The 23188-nt window shown below is 49.9% G+C and overlaps 1 protein-coding gene and 1 non-coding gene across 4 annotated transcripts in view; one reads left to right on the forward strand and one right to left on the reverse strand.

Annotated features, from left to right (window-relative positions):
* Window positions 1-23188, reverse strand: part of KIRREL3 (kirre like nephrin family adhesion molecule 3) — a 604013-nt gene that overhangs the window by 69281 nt on the left and 511544 nt on the right. For all 3 annotated transcript variants that reach the window (XM_070782709.1, XM_070782708.1, XM_070782707.1), the window contains exon 4: window positions 23008-23157. In XM_070782709.1, the coding sequence (XP_070638810.1) occupies window positions 23008-23157 (150 nt within the window). The remainder of the gene's footprint in view (window positions 1-23007; window positions 23158-23188) is intronic.
* On the forward strand, window positions 12059-12131 carry TRNAG-CCC (transfer RNA glycine (anticodon CCC)). The gene has a single exon. It is a non-coding gene; the product is annotated as a tRNA-Gly (tRNA).

Consider the following 23188-nt stretch of genomic DNA (forward strand, 5'->3'; position numbering starts at 1 on the left):
AGGGGGTTGTCCTGGAGAAGGAGACTAAACCAGTGGGGATATCAAGGGACTGAGGTCTAGCTGTGGACTCCTATCTCCTCCAGGTCAGCACCAAACAGGAACCCTTAGGAAAGGTGTGTGACTTCTTGGGGTGGCAGGCATGGGTGCCAAGGCTGGGGAAGTGGGAGATAGGTAGAGGTCCTAAGTCTGTATGAGTCCCTGGGAACTGGGGGGCCCCTTCCCCAGGGCCATGATCATCCAGAGCTCCTTCTTGGGGGCCCGAGAGGGCAGAAGGCTCCTGCTGGAAAGGAACCAAGGGTGGAGGGAACAGGGGACTCGCTCTTGGAGCTGGTGTGATGGTGGAGTAAAGACAGTTCTGGATTCCCCGAGGATCCTTCCAGGGAGCAGGTCAAATGCTCAGCCGAGCAGCTGCATAAATTAGCAGATTTTACATGGGTGTGTGTGTGTGTGTGTGTGTGTGTGTGACCTTTGCAGATACCTGAGTCTAGGACCTGTTTGGCTGTGTGTGTGTGCTTGCATGTGCGTGTTCCTCTCTCCAAACAACAAGAAGGGCTGTTTTCTGTGAGTCTGACATCTCTGCTGTCTCTTGCCAGCATAGAGCAGGCGATGGGTGGACCCGCTTGGTAATCTGGGTGGTCTAAACAAGTCCTTCAGGTCTCCTCAGGGCACCGGCCCACGGATTGTGTAATGGTCACATTGCACTCTTCCAGGGCTGTTAGAGCCTCCCTCTGCTGAGGGAGACTGGAAGATTCTTCATGGGTGAAGATGCTCAAGCCCAGAGAGGTAAGTTCACTTCCTCAAGGATGCACAGCTGGCTCCCAGGTTTCCTCTCTTTATGGTGAACCACTTTGGGAGGTTGTCACTTTATCCAGCAGGTGAAGGGGTGAGAGTGCCCAGGGATGGTTGTTCCCATCTCAGCTGGCATCTCTTCTCCATGCTGGCCTGCTGCTCTGGGGAAGGGAGAGGCCTCCCTATCGGTCCTGGGTGGGGGTTAAGTGTGGTTCCTCCTCCAGCACTTTCTCTGGGCCAAGCTTGGGACTGAGCCCAGAGATTCCCAGAAAACTAAGCCATGGTATTTGGCACCTTTACCCGCATCCCCCCACTCCCCACCCCCAAGTCCTGCACATAATTGGGGCAGGTGTCCGGCTCAAAGCCAAGCACTGTCCCCATTTCACAGATGAGGAGGCTGAGGCTCAGAGAGCTCAGGTGATTTTCCCACATTCACACAGCAGTGAGTCCTTTGATCACGTCCACTGCGTCACTCTGGGCAGAGACGGGGTGGTCACTGAACCCAAAAACCTGAGGTGGAGAAGCATAGGGGAATTCAGCTTCTTCCCCTAAATGATGTCATCAACTGACACACAAAAAGAGGTGGTTGAGGGGAAAAACTGCATTTCTGCACTCTGAGTTCCCCCCCTCATTAATTTTAATCTAATTTGATTACTGATTCCTCGGTAAACAGCAGCCTCCCTCTAACAAGCCAGGCTCTTCCCCACCACCCCCACCCCCGACCCCGCAATTGTGTTGCTAATCAGCCAGCGTATCAGGAAAGACTCACTGCTAATTGTTGCAGGGCCCTGTCCTATTCTGGGTGCCAGGTAAGGGATGGCGGCGAGAGGTAATTATAATCAGACCTAATTGGTAATTATAACAGATCCCAGCTAGAAATTGTCTTCAGTTAGACATTCCCAGAGAGGTGCTAATGGTCTCCGGGGCGTCTGAGAGCCACAGACACAGGGGAGGGGTCTTGTGAGGAGTGGGTGGCCTCACCCTCTGACCCTCCACTGAGGACTGGCCCCTGGGCCAGCCTGGCACCGGCGGGCGGTGCGGTGCTCCCCTGCACCCGAGGCTGAGGTCTCTCACCCGACAGAGCTGCCCGCAGTGGGTGTGCAGGTAATGCCAGCGACTAAGTGGCTCAGGACCCCGAAGCTTGGAAACTTCTGGATCATTAAAGAAGCCGTAACATTGCTCAGGCACCACGGGATGTCTGCTGGTAGAATCACTGCTGAATTGAGGCATGCGTGAGAGTTCCCTGGCTAATAGAAATGGAGGGCAGTGACTCTCACCGCCACTTGGGTACCCTCTCTCTGGGCACTTACTTGCTTTTTGTCTCTAGCAAGGGCTTTGGGGAGTCCATGTTGTCCTACCTTCTGTTAACCGGCATCCAGCTAGCCAACACTTTCTTGCTGTCAGACCCAGGCCCCAAATACCACGTGGTTCTCTTCTTTGGGGCCCTCATATGTGGTGATGAAGGTCCACAAGCACCTGCGTTGGCTCCCCACTGCTCACACGCAAGTTCAAACTCCTTGCACTGCGCTCGGCCTTTCCTGATGAACCCCACCCCCCACGCTCCTCTTTATCCCCGACAACCGTCCCTAGGCTGACCCCTCAGTCAGGGCACGCTGTTCTTTCATCCCTCCATGCCTTTGCTCCGGTTCTTATGATCATTTTTTAAAAACAACATCACTCTTCATAGTTTCCCAGTCTTGGCGGATGTTCTCAAGTTTGCAAGTCTTTATTTTTATTTTATCTGTTTATTTTTGGCTGTGCCGCTTGGCTTGAGGGATCTTAATTCCCCAACCAGGGGTTGAACCTGTGCCCTGGGCATTGAAAGCATGGTATTTTAACCATTGGACCACCAGGGCATTCTTTGATGACTTTTATTTTTTAATTGAATGAAATTAATTAATTTATTTACAGTATTTGTTTACCTTGGTCGTGCAACCTCGGGGCATTTGGGATCTTAGTTCCCTGACCAGGGATCGAACCCAGGCCCCCTGAAGTGGAAGTGCAAAGTCTTCATCACTGCATTGCCAGAGAGGTCCCCTGATTATTATTATTTTTTATTATTTATTTATTTGCTTGCTCTGGGTCTTTATTGCTGCTCGTGGGTTTTTCTCAATTTGTGGCGAGCGGAGGCTATTCTCTGGGTGCGGTGCTCGGACTTCTCATTACAGTGTCTTCTCTTGTGGAGCATGGGTTCTAGGCCACACGGGTTTCAGTAGTTCCCGGCTCTAGAGCACAGGCTCAGTAGTGGTGGTGCACGGGCTTAGTTGCTCCATGGCACATGGAATTTTCCTGGAATAAGGATTGAACTCATGTCTCCTGCCTTGGCAGGTGGATTTTTTTTTTTTTAACCACTGAGCCACCTGGGAAGCCCTGATTATTTTTAAATAATCTACCAAATAAATAAGTAGTCTCCTAAAATTCTACTCTTCCTACCAAGGGAGAGTTCAGCAGTCACTTCCCTCGTGAGGTCCTCCTAGGTTTTCTTGGTTGAAACAAACATTTTCTCTGTATCTTGTTTATACTTTTAAATACTTCTTTCATTCTGTCTTATATGATTGTAAAGAGTTTCTGTGTTTTCTCTTTCCCATGACCATAAACTCCTTGAGGGCACAGATGATGTGTTATACCTCCACTCTGTATCTACATGATGCTTCTACACATAGTTGGCATCTAGTGAAGATTTGGTGAGTCAAGGAGTGAGTGAATTGATGAGCCGCCTCCCCTTCCAGGCTGCATCATGACATCAGTGCAGATGTTTGCAGGATGCTGACCTCCATACCTCCAGGTCTACCTTTGAATCTGTGTCTAATATCGGATGCTGTTGGGTTTCTGGAATTAGGATTGGTGGAATTTGGCCAGGAATGCCTGAATTCTGTTTAAACCAGCCTCCCTAAAGTCCCATATGGCTACTGAGCACTTGGCGTGGGCTTCGTGCCACTGAGGAACTGTATTTTTAGTTTTATTTGATTTTAATTAATTTGAAATGAAAATTAAACAGCCACTTGTGGTGGGTGGCTGCCATATTGGACAGCAGGCTCCAGAGGCTCCACTGGGAGTCCTCAGAGACCCATTGCCCAGGGCAGCACGAAGGGCCTGGAACCAAAGCCCATTTTGTGTCAGATGAGGCTGCTCACAAGCTATTCCAGAGACTCACATTCATCCAATTGAAAATGGGATCTATTTTTAATGCATTGTTATTTTTTCAGTTCTGAAGTGGGTATGACGTTAATGATAACTCTCCATTAGCTGGAATGCAAGCTTAGCCAGGGAAGAGCCTCTCCTTGGCCATGTTGGGGAACATGAATCATTTAGTTCACTGACAGTGGAGCAGATCCCACTTCAGCCCGTCCTGGGGCCCATTTCTGCAGCACACCCTACAGGGGGCATTTCCAGACCAGGCAGTGACTGGCAGACAGAGTTCAGCTCCAAGCTCTGGGCTGTTTACAAGAGATCTGCTGTTAGCCGGGAAGGAACACGCTGCCCACTCTTCTAGGCCAAATCTATTAAACTGTCCAAACTCTTCTTATGCTTGAAACCTCACCTAAAACCCATTCAAGCCTGCCCTTGGTGACTCCCCGGGAACGACTGGATGCCACTGGCATTCTGTCTTCCCTCATCTCCTTTCTGTTTCTCTTTTAGCTGCTGATCCTCACTATGAGCTCCCTGAGGGCAGGTCTAGGGTAGGTGGGATCAGGGCGGCAGACTCAATGTAGGTAACAGGAATGCATGGAGTGACCCAGGTAAATGGAGGCTGGTGACCACACTGCCATGAAGGGAGCAGCCATTGCACGATTATTGACAAGCAAGAGAACAGACTTAATGTTGCCAGATCTTTGCAAGAGAAGCCCGAAGATTTCCCTGGTGGTCCTGTGCTTAAGACTCTTTGCTTCCACTGCAGGACACTCAGTTCAATCCTTGATTGGGGAACTGAGATCGCACATGCTGTAGGCGTGGCCAAAAAAAAAAAAAAGAACCAGAAATCTGAATTTTTAATACATAACCTCCAGAATCTAAAATGTTGGCCATGAATTAAAAAATCTCTAAAGATGCTTTAGGACCCTGATGCTGGGAAGGACTGAAAGCGGAAGGAGCAGGGGCAGCATAGGATGAGATGGTTAGATACATCACCGACTCAGCGGACGTGAATTTGAGCAAACTCCGGGAGATGGTGGAGGACAGAGAAGCCTGGTGTGCTGCAGTTCATGGGATTGCAAAGAGTCTGACATGGCTTAGCAACTAAATAGCATCAACAACAAAGATACTTTAGGAGCTGACCGGACACGGCTGTGTGCCGGACCTGACCTGCTGGCAGCCAGTGGCCACTCGTGAGTCTGGACTCTGTGAGTCATAGGGTCTCTGCCCACTCTGACATCTCTTATTCTTGGGCAGACCCCACACCACCTCACACAGCGGAGGTGTTTGTCACATCTTGTTGCAAAGCTCCCGACTCCTGTGTGCGATGCCCAGGGGCCTGTCCTGGGAGTGCTGCCCACAGCCCCTCAGCCACTCCCCCAGGGAAGATAAGATGTGGCGGCTCCTCTGTGCAGCAGCCAGAAGAGTCCACCCACTCTGGGCGGGCACCCGTTGGAGAGGAAGCGATTCAGTTAAGCGCTGGTCCACAGGAGTGTTCAGATCCCCGCTCCAGAGAATCACTGCCTGCTATGGAGTTTTAAGACTAGCGGCTGGAGGATCACTCTCCCCCAGCTGTTTTTCTTTTGTTTTGGTGCCGATGTCTCTAGTCAATAAATAAGTGGGAAATAAAGGATTTTCAAGGAAATAGAATGCAGTCAAAAAGTAAACCGTGAGCTTAACAGCCCCTGGGAGACTGCTACAGACTTCGAAATGATTCCTGGTTTGACGTACTCTTCTGTTAAGTCCGGCTTTCTGAGCTCTGATTTGCATCTTGGGGGTTCCCCTAATGGTTCAGATGGTAAAGAATGTGCCTGCAATGCAGGACATGTGGGTTCAATCCCTGGGTCAGGAAGATCCCCCGGAGAAGGGAAAGGCAACCCACTCCAGTATTCTTGCCTGGAGAATCCCACGGATGGAGGAGCCTGACGGGCTACAACCCAGGGGCTCGCAAAGAGGCAGACAAGCCCGAGCAACTAACACGTTCACTTTTTACACTCTTTCATCTCGGAAAGGTAATCTTTAAAACTGATTTCCCTTGGCTGCATCTTTCTGGTGTAGAAACTGAATAGACTGTTGCATTACACTAATAACATCAACATTTCACCTACCTTTGCTTTAATTATTTTTCTGTCTTGCCAATGGAACTCGTTTAAATAAGATTTATAGGTGGTGGGGAGGTGGGGTGAGCGGGTGTGCAGCTTAGATAATGGGAAGCTGATTTTCCCTCACTGGGTGTCACGGGTATAAAAACTTGAACTAAAAGTGTGGCAGCACTTAAGTAATAATAATGTCAACATTTCACCTGCCTCCCCTTAATTATTTTTCTCTCTCATCCTTGCCACCTGAACCTGTTCAGATAAGATTCGTGCACAGATTAAAAACCAAGGGTCTTGCTCTCTTAGGCAGATACGGTATTGCTTTCCTGTGATTCTGTGTGGAGAAAGAGCTGTGAGTAGCAGAAAGGCATTCTCTTGGGTCTTCCTGGGGTGAGGTTGGAACCTGGGGATCCCAGATGGACCAACGGCCGTGGACAAAGAAGGCAGGCGACTGTGAAGGCAGCTGTGGGCAACAGAAGCTGGGCCCAGAGGGGGCTCATTTCTGTACACCAGCTCTCTCCCATACGTGCTCCTAGGCAGGGCTGAGTGCGTCTCATTGGACTGGCAAGGAGGGGTCCTGATGACACATACCACTAGGCAACCCCCTGAGGTGGTGGCCAAGGCAGCTGGGATAGCCCTAGCTTTGCTGTGTGGCCTTGGGGAAGTAACCCAACCTTTCTGAATCATAGTTTTCCTAAAAATGAAGATGCTGCTCTAGATTAGCCATTCTTAAAATCTGGGGAGCTAATTGATTTAGTCCTTTGAAAATATGAAACCTCTCCCCAGAAATGCACAACTTCGTTCAGAATTTCGCATGCAATTTTATAGGGATAAAAGGCTCCATACCCCAATCCTTGGCATCACCATGGGCTCCTGCCGTTCTCCTGGACTGCTGTCTCCTGGCCCCACTGCCACCATCCAGTCTGGGTCCCCTCACTGCTCATCTGTATCCCTGCAGAAGCCCCTTACAGGCTCCTCTCCTGGCGCTCTTACAGTCTGGTCTCAACCCAGCAGTCAGGGTGGGGCTTTTCAAATGTAAGTCAGAGCCTGTCATTCCTCTCTTGAGGACCCTTCAAAGATTCTGCTTTTTCACTTCAAGTGGAAATTTTCCTCCAAGATTCACAGCTAAATTCTTCACCTCTCAAGTCTGTTCAGAAATCAGCTTCTACAGAGAAAATCTGACTAGAAACTACATCAAGTACAGAAATTGAATTAATAATGAAAAATCTTCCCATAAGGGACACTGCAGGTCCAGACAATGTCACTGCTGAATTCTATCAAATATTGAAAGAAAAAATATTATCAATCCTTCACAAAATCTTCCAGAAAGTAGAGGAGGAACACTTCCCAACTCATTCTAATAAGACTAGTGCTACTCTGATACTAAAGACAGACACATCACAAAATAATTATAGACCACTGTCCATCATGAATACTGATGAAGAGTCCTCAACTCAAAATTAGCAAACTGAATGCAGCAACATAAAAAAGATTATACACCATGACCAAATGGGATTTTCCCCAGAATTCAAGGTTGGTTTGACATTTGAAGATCAATTAATATAATCCATATTAATAGAATAAAGATGAAAAAAAAAACTTTATTCTATTAATATGGATTATATCATTATATCATTCATGACAAAAGCTCTTAACAAAGGAGGAACAGATGGATACTTCCTCAACCTGATATAGGGCACCTATGAAAAAAGTACAGCTAACATTGTCCTTTATGGTGAAAGACTGAAGACTTTCTCCTAAGACTGGGAATAAAGTCAAGTTGTCTGCTCTCAGCAGGCTTCCCAGGCAGTGCTTGTGGTTAAAGAACGTGACTGCCAATGCAGGAAACCTAAGAGATGTGCATTCAGTCTCTGGGTTGGAAAGATCCCCTGGAAGAGGGCATGGCAACTCACTCCAGTATTCTTGCCTGAAGAGTCCCCATGGACAGAGGAGCCTGGTGGGCTACAGTCCGTGGGTCTCAAAGAATCAGATGCACAGAATTGACTTAGCACACACACACACACACACTCACACACACACACACTGCTCTCATCACTTCTATTCAACTTTGTACTAGAAGTTTTAGTCAGTCCAATTACTAAAAAATGGGCAACAGATTGGAAAAGAAAAAATTAAAGCTATCTTCATTTTTAAACAAAGTGATAGTACACAGAGAAAATCTTAAGGAATGCACAAAAATTATTAAAACCTAAAAAATGAGTCTAGCAAGGTTATAGGATCTAAGATCTATATATAAAAATTACATTTCTATATATTAGCGATGAAAAATCTGAAAATAAAACTAAGAAAACAATTCCATTCAGGATAACATCAAAAAGAATAAAATAGTCGGGAATAACTTTACCAAAAAAATATGACATACTCTGAAAACCATAAAATGTCATTGGAAAAAATTAGAGAACTAAATAAGTGGAGACATGTTCTATGTTCATGGATTGGAAGACTCAGTATAGTTGAGATGATAATTTTCTTCAAATTTGTCTATAGTTTTGGCACAGTTTCTATAAAAAATTCCAGCAACCATCTTGCAAACATTGAAAAGTTGATCCTAAAACTTATATGGAAATACAAGGGATTCAAAATAGCTAACACCATTTTGAAAAAGAACAAAATCAGAGAACCTATCTTTCCCGACTTTAAACTTTAGTATAACGTTCCTAGCAGTTAAGACAGTGGAGGGTTGGCATAAGAATAGACATATAGATCGATTTATCATGATTGAGAGTTGAGACATGAACCCTTACATTTTTGGTCAATTGAGTTTTGACAAATGCAATTCAGTGGGGAAAGGGTAGTCTTTTTCAACAACTGAAGTTGGGACAACTGGGTGGCTACATGCAAAAATGATGAATTTAATTCCTTGCTTGACAAATTACCCAGAAATTAATTTAAAATGAATCCTATTTGTTGGCACTGATGAACTTATTTGTAGGGCAGTAACAGAGCGACATAGAGAAAAGGCTTGTGAACACAGCTGCGGAAGGAGAGGGTGGAGTGAACTGAGACAGTCGTACTGAAACATATGCATTACCATGTGTAAATTAGACAGTGGGAATTTGCTGTATGATGCAGGGAGCTCAACCCGATGCTCTGTGATAATCTAGAGGGGTGGGAAGGGGCAGGGGGTGGGAGGGAGGTTCAAGAGGGAGGGGACATATGTATACCTATGGCTGATTCATGTTGATGTGTGGCAGAAACCAACACATTGCTAAGCAATTATCCTCCAATTAAAAAATGAATACAGTTAAAAAGGATAAACATAAAAAATGAATCATGGGCTATTTGTAAGAGCTAAAACAACTTGTACAAGAAAATATAAAGTTTTGTGACCTTGTGTTAGACAGAGTTCTTGGATGGAATACCAAAAGCACACTCCGTGAAAGAAAAGAAACTAGTAAATTGGGCTCGATTAAAATTAAAAGCTTTTGTACTTCAAAAGATACCATTAAGGAGATAGCGAGACAAGCCACAGACTGAGAGAAAATATTTGCAAATTATATATATGATAAAGGACTTGTATCTGGAGTGTATGAAGAACTCTTACAAATGATAATAATATGACAAATGATGCAGTTTAAACATAGGCAAAAGATCTGAATAAATGCTTCACCAAAGAAAATAAAAAATGGATAATTTGCAGATCCAAAGATTTTCAACACATAAGTCATTAGGGGAATGCAAACTGAAAGTGTAGCAGAATACCACTTCAACCTACTAGATGGGTCATCACAGAAAAGCCAAGCAATACAGTGTTGACTAGGATGTAGAGAAACTGGAACTCTCATACACTGCTGGTGGGAACAAAGTAAAATGATGTAGCCACTTTGGAAACTTTGAAAGCCCTCAGTCCCAAATTAGCAAACTTAATGCAGCAACATAAAAAAAAAAAAAAAAAAAAAGATTGAACACCATGGCCAAATGGGATTTCCCCCAGGAATTCAAGGTTGGTGCCACTTTGGCACTTTTTAAAAAAGTTAAGTGTAAGCTTTCCACATGGTCTAGCTATTTCACTTCCTAGGAATCTTACCCATGAAAAGTAAAAACATACACATATACATGGGCTTGTATGTGAACGCTCGTGTGTGCTCGCTAAGTCACTTCAGTAGTATCTGACTCTTTGTGACCCTAAGGACTGTAGCTCATCAGGCTCCTCTTGTCCATGGGATTCTCTAGGCAAGAATACTGGAGCAGGTTGTCATGCTCCCCTCCAGGGGATCTTCCCAACCCAAGAATTGAACCTGTGTCTCCTGCATTGCAGGTGGATTCTTTACCCACTGAGCTACCATGTGAATGTGAATGCTCATAGCAGCATTAGTCATAACAGACTCAAACTGGAAACAATTCAAATGTCCATCAGGTGATGAAAGAATAAACAAAATATATCTAACTATACAATGGCAGAAAGCAAAGAGGAACTAAAGAGCCTCCTGATTAAGGTGAAAGAGGAGAGTGAAAGAGTTGGCTTAAAACTTAACATTCAAAAAATGAAGATCATGGCATCTGGTCCCATCACTTCATGGCAAATGGATGGGGAAAAAATGGAAACAGTGACAGACTTTATTTTCTTGGGCTCCAAAATCACTGCAGACCATGACTGCAGCCATGAAAATAAAAGACGCTTGCTCCTTGGAAGGAAAGCTTTGACAAAGCTAGACAGCATATTAAAAAGCAGAGACATCACTTTGCAGACAAAAGTCTGTATAGTCAAAGCTATGGTTTTTCCAGTACAGATGTGAGAGTTGGACCATAAAGAAGGTCCATCTGTGGTGCTAGAGAAGACTTTCGAGAGTCCCTTGGACAGCAAGGGTGTCAAACCAGTCATTCCTAAAGAAAATCAACCCTGAATATTCACTGGAAGGACTGGTGCTACAGCTGACGCTCTAATACTTTGGCCACCTGATGGGAAGAGTCAACTCATTGGAAAAGACCTTGATGCTGGGAAAGACTGAGGGCGGGAGGGGTGACAGAGGATGAGATAGTTGGGTGGCATCACTGACTCAATGGACATGAGTTTGAGCAAACTCCAGGAGATACTGAAGGACAGGGAAGCCTGGCTGCTACAGTCCATAGAGTCGCAAAGAACTGGGCATGACTGAGCGACTGAACAACCACCACCACCATACAATGGGATATTACTAAATAACAAAAAGATATGAACTATAGGACTTCCCTGGTGGTCCAGCGGTTAAGAATCCACCTTCCAAAGACGGGATATGGGTTCCATTCCTGGTCAGGGAATTAAGATCCCACATGCCTTGGGGCAGCTAAGCCTGAGCACCTAGAGAGGCCCACATGACACAGCGAAAGATCCTGTGTGCTGCAACTAAGATCCAATCCAGGCAAATAAACAAGTGAATAAACATTACAATAAAAGAGAAATAATTTATGGACACTTGCTACAACACAGATGTCTCAAAAACATAATGCTAACTCGAGAAGCCAGACACAAAGGCCACTTATTTTAAGAGTCTATTTGTATGAAATATCCACACAAGGCAAATTCACGGAGACACGAGGCTGATCAGTGGTTGCCTGGGCCTGGAGATGGGTGCAGAGACTGACAACAGATCTTTTCTAGGAAATGACTTAATAGTGGGTTATGGCCATGGTTGTATAACTTTATATATTCACTGAAAACCATTGAGTTGTGCAAGTAAAAGGGGTGGATTTAACGGTATATAAATTAACCTCAGTAAAACTCTTAAAGGGGAAGATGAAAAAGGTCACCTCCTCTGAGAAGTCCACCCTGACTGCTCAACTTGCCCTTTTCTCCAGGAAACCCTCTCTCTTACATTCTGCTTTACATTTTTTGATAGCCCTTAACTCCTTCTAATAAACTATAACATTCTCTTCTTATATTTATTGTTTATTGCCCCACTCCCTTTGCTAGATTATAAGTTCCATGAAGGCTGGAGATTTTAATCTGTTTTGATCATATACACATTTCCCGTGCCTAGGACAGTGCCAGGAATACAGAAGGTGCATACAGGTATATTGAAAAAACAGAATGAAACGGAACTTTCCTGGTGGTTCAGTGGCTAAAACTCTGCACTCCCAATGCAAAGGGTCCAGGTTCAATCCCTGGTCAGGGAACTAGATCCTGCTGGCCGCAAGTAAGACTCAGCACAGCCAAGTAAATAAATAAATGATAATGAGAAAATGCAGAAGCAAAAGAAAACAGCCAAACAGGACAAAAAATAATAATTGTTTAGTCATTAAGCAAAGTCCAGGACTTTTAGTTTCCCCTCAAGAGCTATAGATAATATTCTGAGCCATATCCTGTGAGCTGTTTTGCAGACACCAGAACCCCCACCCAGTAGAAGTTAATTACATGATGACCAGACTGTAGCCATGACATAAGCTGCAACAATTCCGAGAACTGACCTCAAAGGGAGGGGAACAAACCGACGCTAGAACTGAAGACTAACTGTTCTTAAAAGAGTCAAGATGACACTGGTCAGACCACCCATGACCAATTTCAAGAGGACCACCTCCCTCCACCTACAAACCCCAGAAACTCCCCTTTAGAAGCCCTTGTCCACTGCAGGAGTCAACCTTCGGACACAAGTCCAGCCTCTTCCTCGGATGCCGACCTCTGGAATAAAGCCAACTTTCCTTTCTACCACCCTTGCTTCTTGAATATTAGCCTTCAAGTGGTGGGCAGCCAGACCCCACTTTTGGCAACACTTCCATCTCTAACATTGTCTAACCAAGGTTTGGTTCTGGGGGGCTTCTATTGGTTCTTAGTAGAACTGTTGCCCAGGTCAAGTTGGTATTTGAGGCTGGGGCAGGAGGAGGGACAGGGTAGTCTCAGGTGACCCTTGCTCAAAGCCCACTGTTCCCTGTCTTACAGAGTGAGAGGGGACTTGTTTTCCCTCTCCAGGGATCGTGCAACCCCCAGCTTATTTCTTTCTAGACCGCCATCGGCCCATGTGCAAAACAAGTTTCCTCCATCACCCTGCCGAATGTGTGTCTATCTCCGTGTGTAGACAGAGGAGAAGCGAGCGGAGGGTGTGTGTGGGGCTTGAGCAGCGCCAGCTCTTTCAGGGTGATGGCTGTGAAGTCATAGCCTGCGCCCCCGTTTCTTGCCTTCCACCCTGGAGGCTGCAAGGGTATTCCAGGCACTGGTGATTTCTCAGCTGCTCACATCACACCGCTCCTGACATATTTACATATGGAAGGTTCTCCCTTTCGATAAACATTTACAAACACCTTGATCGACTTGTGAAAATGTGACACTCTTTTGGAAGCCAGTCTTCGTGGGCTGTGGGGCTCAGCTATGTATTTTCCTGAGAAGGAGGCAGTCATGCGGGTTTCTGGGGGCCTACAAACCTCCCAGTCAGGAAAACCTCCCCCGCAACGCACAGAATAATTTAGAGACCCAGAGCGACGGGGAAAGAAGCTGCCGGCGGTTCCCCTGATGATGAGACTTAATGGGACGGAAAATGGGTGCTGTGGGTCTAGGGGCCCTGGCTCCCAAGGCGCATCTGGGGAACAGCGCTGCCAGGAAGGGTTTTTCTGGAGCCTTGGTTCTTGTGCAAGGCTGCCCCTCTGACTCTGGGGGCCTGGGTGGCCACAGGGCTCAGAAAGGGTTCCCGGAGCTCCTGGGGCTGGAAAGAGACCTGTGATCGTAAGGGGAGGAGTCAGGCAGCAGTAATTCTCAACAGAATTTGGGGAAAGGGGAGGGGCGTGACTTAGCCAGAAAGGGCAAGGGTATTTTACCAGAAAGACCCAAGTTCAGATTCTAGCTCTTCTTCTTAACTGTTGAGTGACCTGGGGCAAGTGAATGGGCTTCTTTGTCTGTCAGCCTCTGCATCTGCGAAAGGAAACCTCAGGCTTGCCTGCCAGAGACGGTGAGGGGGTAAAAAAAGCCCCCCTGTGTGGATGGCCCAGCAGTGGGTCAAGGTCCCTGAATTGCGCCTCTCTAGCTGGACCTATGACATGGGGCTCATCTCGACACAGCGGCAAGACGACAAAGCTCTGGCCGCCCCCAGTCCTGACGTAGCTCCGTGCATACTTCCTCTGCAGAAAACTGCCCGTGGGGAGAGACTGGCTCCTGCTGGCGGCATCACATCCTCCATCTCTGTGGGGTCCTCCGTGGGCCCTGGGTGCGGGGGCTCTCAGGAGTGCTCCTGGGAGCCCACCTCGGGTTGTGTAGCTTCGTCTCTCTCCTCCCTCCTAGCACGACACCCTCCCTTGCCCATTGGCTGCTGGGGGAAGGCTGCCGTTTAGTGGCATTTTCCTTTCTCATTTCATGCTGTAATGGAGATTCATTGCTAGTTTTAAATCCATAATTTGCCATGAAACCCTCCTCTCAAGCCAGGCTGAGGTCGGAGTGGAGAAGTAGTGAGTTATTCTTACCCTTTCAAGGTCTCCCTGCCCAGCCCCAGCCTCTCAGGCACTCCCCAGCTCTGGGCTTGGGCAGAATCCCCGGGGTGACACCCACTCTGCCCCACAGGTTGGAGCCATGAGGGGGCCCTTCACCCCCGGGGGGCTGGCTGGCCCTGCCTCCCCCTCTAAGTCCACTAGGACTCTTCCTTCAGCTTCATTTCTCTTTAGGGGGACTTGGTAGAGAAGTGGGCCTTGTGCTGGGGTGACGTGCACCACCAGCTCCATCCTTTTCTGGGCCTGTCAAAACTTTTGTGGCATCACTGAGATTTCCCCATTTCCCAACAGTGACTGGCCTTCCCAGGTGGCGCTAGTGGTAAAGAACCCACTTGCCAATGCAGGAGATGTTAGAGACACAGGTTTGACTCCTGGGTTGGGAGAAGGGATTGGCAACCCACTCCAGTATTCTTGCCTGAAGAATCCCATGGACAAAGGAGCCTGGTGGGCTGCAGCCCACAGGGTCACAAAGAATCAGACACGACTGAAGTGACTTAGCATGCAGCAGTGACCATAGTCTTAATTGAGGGGCTTCATGTCTTTCCACCACGGGGGCACCGATGAATCTGCAAGCTGTGAACTTGTGTGTGTGTGTGTGTGTGTGTGTGTGTGTGTGTGTGTGCACACCAGTCCATTTGTCCTTGGCTCACTGTGTATCTGGATGCACAAATAGGGACCCAGTTAGGCTTCCTGACAGAGGACCCAGGAGGCTACCTGGAGAGAGGCAGGCTCTTGACGGGGCTTTTTCAGGCGGGAGAGATGTGGGAGGCCAAGTCCAGGCCAGAGGAAGTAGTGATGGCAGAACTGGTGAGGGCCGCCTCGAGGCAGCTGCATTCTGAAAGTGACAGGCAAGTGGCTGGAATCTCACACGCAGCCGTGCAGCTGCTGGTTTCACACTGAACTGTGGATGCCAGAGGATCCAGGGCCCAATTTTTGCAAATCTCCATGGTCTGAGCCCACATTCCTCTTGGCTGAGCAGTGGAGTCTGTTCAGCATCTCTTAGGGTCATGCTTGATTACAGCAGCGGAAGGACATACTATTCTTGCTCTCAGGAGCAAGGGGAAAGGACTCGGGGAACAATGACCCCTGAACCGGGATGGAATGAGAAAGAAGCACAAACTATGGAGTGGTTCTGTTATGTCATCTTTCTAGCTCCTCGTTTTCCCCAGGAGAAGGAAAACGGGTCCCAGGAGGTTAAACTTGGGGATCCCATGGCTCACCACTGGTCAGTGGCAGGACTGGGGCAACAATGCTCATTGCCTGACTTCCTGGCCAGGGTCCTGGCCCTCCTTGGACCTGGAGACATGCTGGTGCCCTGGGCACGGTGGACTGCAGGGTTGCCCCAGAGAGCCCAGGTCACTTAGTGGTGGTTGGGGGTGGTGTGTGTAGGGGGGCAAGGAACTAGAAATGGAGTGGTGGAGGGCAGGAGCAGGAAGCTGAGCGCCTTGCATACAGCAGACCCTGGGTGGCCTCCAACAAACCTTCCTGCCTTCCCTTGGGCTGGGGTTGAAGGCAAGAGATGCTGGAATGGGGAGGGGAGGGGCTGGCCCTGGGTTGGCTCTGTGGGGGCACCTCCATCGTTGAGTGGTAAGAGCTTCCCAAGGTGACATCAGGCATCAGGTCACCTCGGCAAGGCCACTTGACCAGACAGCTTAGCTCTTCTCTCATTGGCTGAATCTGTTCCAACTGCCCTTGGAGATGCTGGGTGAGGTAAGGAGGGGTGTGTGCATCTCTTGCATCAGGCCTCCTTCTCCTTTCAGAGGGACCCGCCTGCCCCCTGCCACCTACATTCAGGCCAAGAGGGGAAGTGCTGGGTTTGACTCCATCCCTGAGGGGTCTCCAACCTCTCTGGAGCCTTGGGGGTCACCCAGCATCTGTGGGTCTCCTTCTTCCCCACACTCTCCTCTATTATGGATGGACCCTGGCCAGAGAGGAGCAGCCTCTCCTGACAGCCCACTGAGGCTGAGGTAAGAACAAGGAGACGAGGGTGGGCTCCTTTCCATGCAACATGGCCGATTAGAGGAAAAGGGGGACCGTGGTGGGGGGCACCATTGGACATAGAAAGAGGGCCATCATGACTCAGCTCTGAAGTCCACACACCACCCAGTGGCTACAGGGACCTCCAGGCAGACACCCCATCTCTGCTGATCTCCCATCAACAACTGCTTTGCAGGGAGCATATGGCCTTGAATCCAAGTGTGGACTGCAGAGACCAAGACTCCACCCCCAGGGAGCTTATACTATAATTTGGAATTGAGGGACCATGCGTCAGCTTCAAGTAACTCAATGATCCCTAAAGCCATGCCCACCTTGTAACCTACAAGAGCAGGGGGGCACAGAATTAGAGCAAGAAGTCAAAGAGGGGCTCACAGTGGCCAGACAGGGGGAGAAGCAGAATCTCCCACTGGCCCAGGGAGGCTTGGAGTGGCCTGGGCTCCCGAGAGGGCAGAGGAGCAGGAAGAGGCTGGGGAGACCAGCTGGGGGTGGGCACGGGTGTGCATGAGGCAAGGTGCACAGCCGCCCAGGCACCACCTCTGTCCTGGAGCTTCGGGAGATAAGGGTGATCTTGCTCTTCTCTCCCATCTCCGGCTTGCCTGCTGCCCCAATTTGGGGGTGACTGCAGGGTAATGAATGTGGCAGGAAGCAGACGCACAGCACAAATGCGATACGGCACCTAAGACCAAGCCGGGGCCCAGGCAAAACTCACTTAATGAGGAGATAAGGAAATCAATTCTGCTTGTCTTTCCGGGTGCGCGAGCCCGGAGAGGCCCCTGCAGGATTTGTGGATTTCTGCCTGCTCGCTGGATGGAACCGCTTCTCCAGGACACAACCGCCTGATCCCCCAGGAAGGAGGAATCGCTTGTTGGTTTCTCTTTGCATTTCAGGAATAACAGTAACAACAACAGGTATAGTAACAGCAGCCAATGCCTGCATGCCTTGTGGCATACCAGGTGCTGGTGTGAGAAATGCCTTATGTGTATTATTTCATGAAATCTTCTAAGACTAAGAGGACAGATGAAATTATCTCCCCATTTTACACACGAGGAAACTGAGGCACAGAGGGGCTGAATACCTGTCCAAGGTCACACCACAGGTTTCAAGTGCAGTCAAGTTGGCTGTGGGCTCTTAACCGTGAAGCCGTGTTGCCTCTATAAACACAACACAACTCTCCTGTGTATCGAGGATGTATATCTACCAGGTACTGTTCTCATGGTGAGGGTCAGTGTGATCCCACTAGTCAGTCCCACTTCTGTCACTACCGCCACCTGGGGGACACTTTCTGAGGCCCTGGCATGTGCCTGTAGGCTGGGTGTGAGGGCTGCACACTGCCTTTCAGACACCCAGTGTAGGAGCCAGACGTGTGAACAGTGGCTTTCAACAGAACGTGGCGAGCGCTGTGATGGAGGTGGGGCAGCAGGCTAAGGGAGCCCAGAGCAGGACAGCTAGGCCATGTGACGTTCAGGGAGGGCTTCCTGGAGGAGGCGCTATCTAAGATGAATCCTGCCAGGTGAGCAAGAAGCGGCCAAGGGAAGAGAGGTTGGGAAGCGCATTCCAGGCAGAAGCACATGCGAGGGAAGGCACAGGGGTGTGGTGAGTGGGGGGTGCTGCGAGCTGGTCGTTATCCGGGAGCTGGAGCTGGGGAGCAAGCTGAAGGCAGGCCTCAGGGGGCCCTGCATGCCACGGAGGGAGCTTGGGCTTTGTTCTGTGGCGGTGCTTCCTCACCCCTGAAGATCTGCTCAGGCTGCGCCCCCATCCCTGACAGGGTGACGGGGTGGCACTCTCACCACCGGTTTCTGAGAGAATGACTTTAGAAGCCAGTGCTCTTGGCCGTTTCAGTTCCGCCTGCCTTTGCTGTGGGACCTGGCTTGTGCTCCGTCTCTCTCTGGAACCACCTGCCCAGAAGGTTAGGGGACTGGGGACTGGGGGATGCTGCCGGCTCTGTGGACATAGAGGCCTGAGAGCTCCCCAGCTGGAAGAGCTGCAGACAGAGACGAAGGGAAGACACATTTGGACCTTATTTGTCTGCTCCAAAGTATTTGGGGTTTACATCGTCTTAAAGATGCCCTCTTCATTTAAATTGACTTACTCTCCGTCGTTAAATAATTCATGTTGATGTAGGAAGCGTTGTTAATACTGGGAGCCACAGGGCAGTAGAGTTAATATTAAAACGAACCAGGAAGAAGAGGGAAATGGGGTAGGAAGCAGGGGAAAATCCGTTCTTTAATAATTAACTCGACATCCACAATCCTCCTCCTCCTCCACCCCCAGACTTTCAATCCCCCTTACCTTGTTCTGCTTTCCCATTTTCATAGCACGTGTTTCCACCTGATATCCTTCGCGGCTACACAGCGTGCCGGCTCAGTGTTTACTGTGCAGTGACTGTCTCTCTCTCTCTGCTCGAACGCGAGCTCCACTAGGCAGGGGAGCTTTTCTCTCTCATTTACTAATGAGTCTCCAGCGTCTGGCACCTAATACCTGCTCAGCACATGTTTGTTGATCAGATCCTTGGTGCCTATGTCCTCCTGCTCTGGGTCCCCTCCCCAAATTCCTGCCATCCAGCTTTCATGAAGTTAAAAGGATCAAATGCTATTGCCCCCTTACTCCTCTGGCCCTGGGACGGTTTTGGTATTTTTCAATTCAGAGGTTCCTGCAGGTGGGAGAAACGGCGTGTGCATCAATTCACAGATGCGGAAACTGAGACTCAGAGAGGCTGAGTGACCAGCTCACAGCTGGTTAATGGCAGGACCATGACTGTTGTCTCCAGGCCTGTGACTCTGTCTCTGACACCATGATTCCAGGGATGGTCTGGGGGTGGGAGGGTGCCTAGTCCTTACCTTGCTCAGCTTCATAGGAGCTGCCTCTTCCCCTTCTTCCTCTCTGTCTCCCTGGCTCCCTCCCTCTTGTCTCCCTGGGGAAGCAGACCCTCAACTCACAGTTGCTCCCCACCTGATTGCATCTGAGAGCTGGTAACACAAGGCTAATTAACGTGTCTGTGACTCTAGGCTTGGCTGCCGGGCCGGGTTCCCAGGCCCTCCCTGGAGCACTGCAGACTCTGAGTTAGCCCTTTGGCTTCTCCAAGCAGGCTGCCGGCGGATGCATATTTTAACAATGCACATCTGTTGGCTATATAATCTCTCGTATTTGCCCTCTCACTTGGTGTTTTGATGGAAGACCCCTGGGGGTCTCCCTCTGGTCCAGCCAGTGTTTGCTTTGCAATTTTGCAGGAATACCATCTGATTCTGCTCTCACATCTTCTGCAGGTTGTAATTAGGCTTTTACTTTATTTAATTAAAAATCTATCTCAGGCAAATACAGACAAAATTAGGAGTCTCTCTCATTCCTGGAACACAAGGAAGGCAGAGACCCTCCTTGGGATCCCCCTTCCCCGGCTTTGGGGATCTGGCCGTCACTCCCAGGCTGAGATGTCGTGGCAAAGCAGATGGGATCTGGGTCAGGAAGCTGGCTGGCCGAGGTAGGAACAGCCCTCTTTCCTCCACTGGCACTGGAGAAGCCCTTTTGGTTCACCACTGTGAGTAGACCAGGCTCCCTTTCCAAAAGGCTGGGTCAGTGTCTGCATGCAGGGCCGCCCTCCAGGGCAGTAGGTGGGGCTGTGTACCACGGAGAAACTCAGCTGGAGCCCTGCAGGGCCAGCTCAGGGAGGGGATCCATAGGACTAGCTTTAGGGCGCAGACCCACAGGACCATTCAGGGCTGGGGACCTACATGAACAGGTGAGAGATGGGGACCTGGGGTACCCTTGAGGAGTCAGGGGAGACTGTGGCAGAGTCTGGGGAAGCTGGAGGAGAGGTGGTGTGGTCTGTGTGAAAGGCTGATGGATAAACGCCAGCTTAGGCTCCCTTTCTGGCCTTAGGAATTCCACCCAGGCCATCCTGCTGGGGTCTCCTGGAAACTCACCTTCCCTCTCCTCAGCTCATCTCCTGACTCACAAAATATCTCCCCCCACAAACCAGCTCTGCCCAGAAGACAGTGCCAGGTCAGGCCAGTGGAGAGGGAGATGGGGGGCTGAAAGCCTTCTAGATGTGACCCAAGACAAAATTAAGTCTGTTCCCATTAGACCCTGCGGCCCTGCTCGCAGAAGCCTGGCTCTTCACCAACTGGACAAAGGCAGTCCTACTGGCATTTAGAAATGTGGACACTGGGCAGAGAGCACTGGTTTGGAGTTGGAAACTCGGGGGTCTGTTTTGAATGTTAAGTGAGCTGTGTGACCTCCCATGAGAGCTTTTGTCTCTCTGAGTCTCAACTTCCTTATCTGTAAAATATCTGGGATAACTTGGACTTTGTAATCAACTGAGATAGTACAGATGAAAGGGGGCTGTGGCTTGGTATGACCAGGTGAAGCTCTGATCCCAGGATGAGAACTTAAGGACCAGAGGCATCCCCATCTGTTTTAAGTCCTGTGTGAAGTCAGGAGTGGGCAATGCTCAGGGCCCTCTCAGTTTAGCATCTCTGGTACTCTCTAGAAGGGTTTCCCTGATAGCTCAGTTGGTAAAGAATCCGCCTGCAATGTGGGAGATGGGGGTTCATCCCTGGGTTGGGAAGATCCCCTGGAGAAGGGAAAGGACACTCACTCCAGTGTTCTGGCCTGGAGAACTCCATGGACTGTATAGTCCATGGGGTCGCAAAGAATTGGACACGACTGAGTGACTTTCACTTTCACCCTCTAGAAGGGGTCTAAGAGTGGAGCATGGTGCTATCAAACCTCTGGAGATAAAGACGTTACAACCCAGGACTTCCCTGGTGGTCCAGTGCTTAAGAATCTGCCTGCCAATGCAGGGCACTCCGGTTCCATCCCTGGTCTGGGAAGATTCCACATGCCACGAAGCAACTAACCCCCTTGTGCCACAACTGCTGAAGTCCACACGCCTTAGAGCCTGTGCTCCGCAACAAGAGAAGCCACCACGATAAAAATCCGCACACGGCAACGAAGAGCAGCCCCCGTTCGACGCAACTAGAGAAAGCCCATGTGCAGCAGCAAAGGCACAGTCCAGCACCCCCCCACCCCGCCAACTCCCAAATAAAATAGGATCCAGTCCTCTTAAAAAAAAAAAGATCCTACAACTCTGCTTAGCAAATCTATACTGACCTTTTGCAATCCTCAAAGATCAGAAAATATGTTAGGCACTAAACCCTCCTTCTCTTTTCCCTCAATCCCCACAGCAATCGAAGGCGGGGTCCCATTTCAGCAATATCTCAAGGGAGATGCAGGTGGCCGACTTTCCCTCTGACACAGGGGGCCCGCCACTTCCTGGTCAAGGGACCCCGGCTCATTGACCGTCCAGAGAAGGTTTATTTCTCTCATCCCTTCTGGGGGAGACTCAGAGGTTGAAGGAGGTCTCTGAGGTTGGCCCCCAGTTCCTCCTCCTTGTCTCAAGAAGCCAAGCTCTGCGCTGGGTGAGTGGTCCTCCAGGGCCTATCCCAGCGTGCTGGCCATGTAGATCTGACGCCCTCTTAAATATTTCATCTCTGACCAGTCATGTGCCTCAGCTGCCCGGTGGTGAGGAGGCAGCACCCCAGCTGGTGACCCTGTTGTCAGACTCTTCAACAGCTGCTGGGGGCAGGTAGTGGCGGGCCAGCGGGTTGGGGGTGGACTTCCCTCTTCCGGCGGCCTGTGTACCACCCTGCTACATCTGCCCTTTGCTTCTAGGAGCCTCAAACCCTCACTTGGGGCCACCTTCCCCATCCCCAGGTCAGCGTCGGAACAGCGAGGTAACGTAAGTGGAGGGACTGAAAGGGTTGCTGTGCGGCGCGACGCAAACCTTAGCTATTATTACTGATGCACCGGCGTGGCTCGCAGCAGGCCTGGCCCCGCGCTAGCATCTGGCGGGAGGAGGCAGTTGATGGGGCTGAACTCTAAATGAGGATGAGGCGGTTGAGGGAGTAGCTGAGCCCGTCCCCTGGTCTCCAGGCAGGTGTGCCTGGGCCCAGTAGTGGGGACCTCTTCAGGAGGATGTCCCCAGGGAAACCGAGATAAAGACCAGGAGGGCAGAGGTGTGATGTGGCCTAAGAACCTGTAATGGTTCTCCTGGGGATGACGTAGGCAGCCAGCCCGGGCCTCCGCTGAGAGCTGGGATTCCCAGGGAGCAGTGGCGGTGGGAAGGAGCAGGGCCAGGGTCATCCCTGTGGATGCTCTCGCCACGAGAGCCTGATGGGGGAGGAGGCTAGATGGGGCTTTGCCAGCAGGAGGGAAGGGCAATTCGTAAAGAAGCGACTCAAAGATACATCCCCTTCTTCTCTGGGTCTCCATCATCAAACACAGCGCCTGGCTTAGACCATGTGCACAGAACACGCTTCCTGACTGAATAAACAAGCACCCAGGAGCCCCTTTAGCTTCCTCAGTGGCAAACACGCTGGAGTTGGGCAGAGTCAGGGGTCGGCTGGCACTGGCCTCCCGATGTCCAGCACAGGGACGTTCCCTTTCCCCCTTTTGGTGGGGAGGGACGCACACGGTGGGGCAGCAGCCCTGTTGTCCAGTGGGCAGGCCCCTCCAGGCTGGCCCGATTTCTGGAGCTGAGCCCTGGCTGCTTCTCACAGCATCCTTGGCCGGGCGCAGGGACGGTTCTTACCTAGGACGGTGAGGCGTGCAGGGCGGGACCGGATGGCGGCCTGGATGGCCTGGCATTCGTACACAGCATCGTCTTGCAGCTCCGCCCGCAGGATCTTCAAGTGATGCTCCCCTGACAGGTGGTTCCCTACCACCAGGTACTGCGGGTAACCTGGGGAGAAGGCAGGTGCATCAGGGGGGTG

This window comes from Bos indicus, chromosome 29, assembly GCF_029378745.1.
Source record: "Bos indicus isolate NIAB-ARS_2022 breed Sahiwal x Tharparkar chromosome 29, NIAB-ARS_B.indTharparkar_mat_pri_1.0, whole genome shotgun sequence".
Classification (NCBI taxonomy): domain Eukaryota; kingdom Metazoa; phylum Chordata; class Mammalia; order Artiodactyla; family Bovidae; genus Bos; species Bos indicus.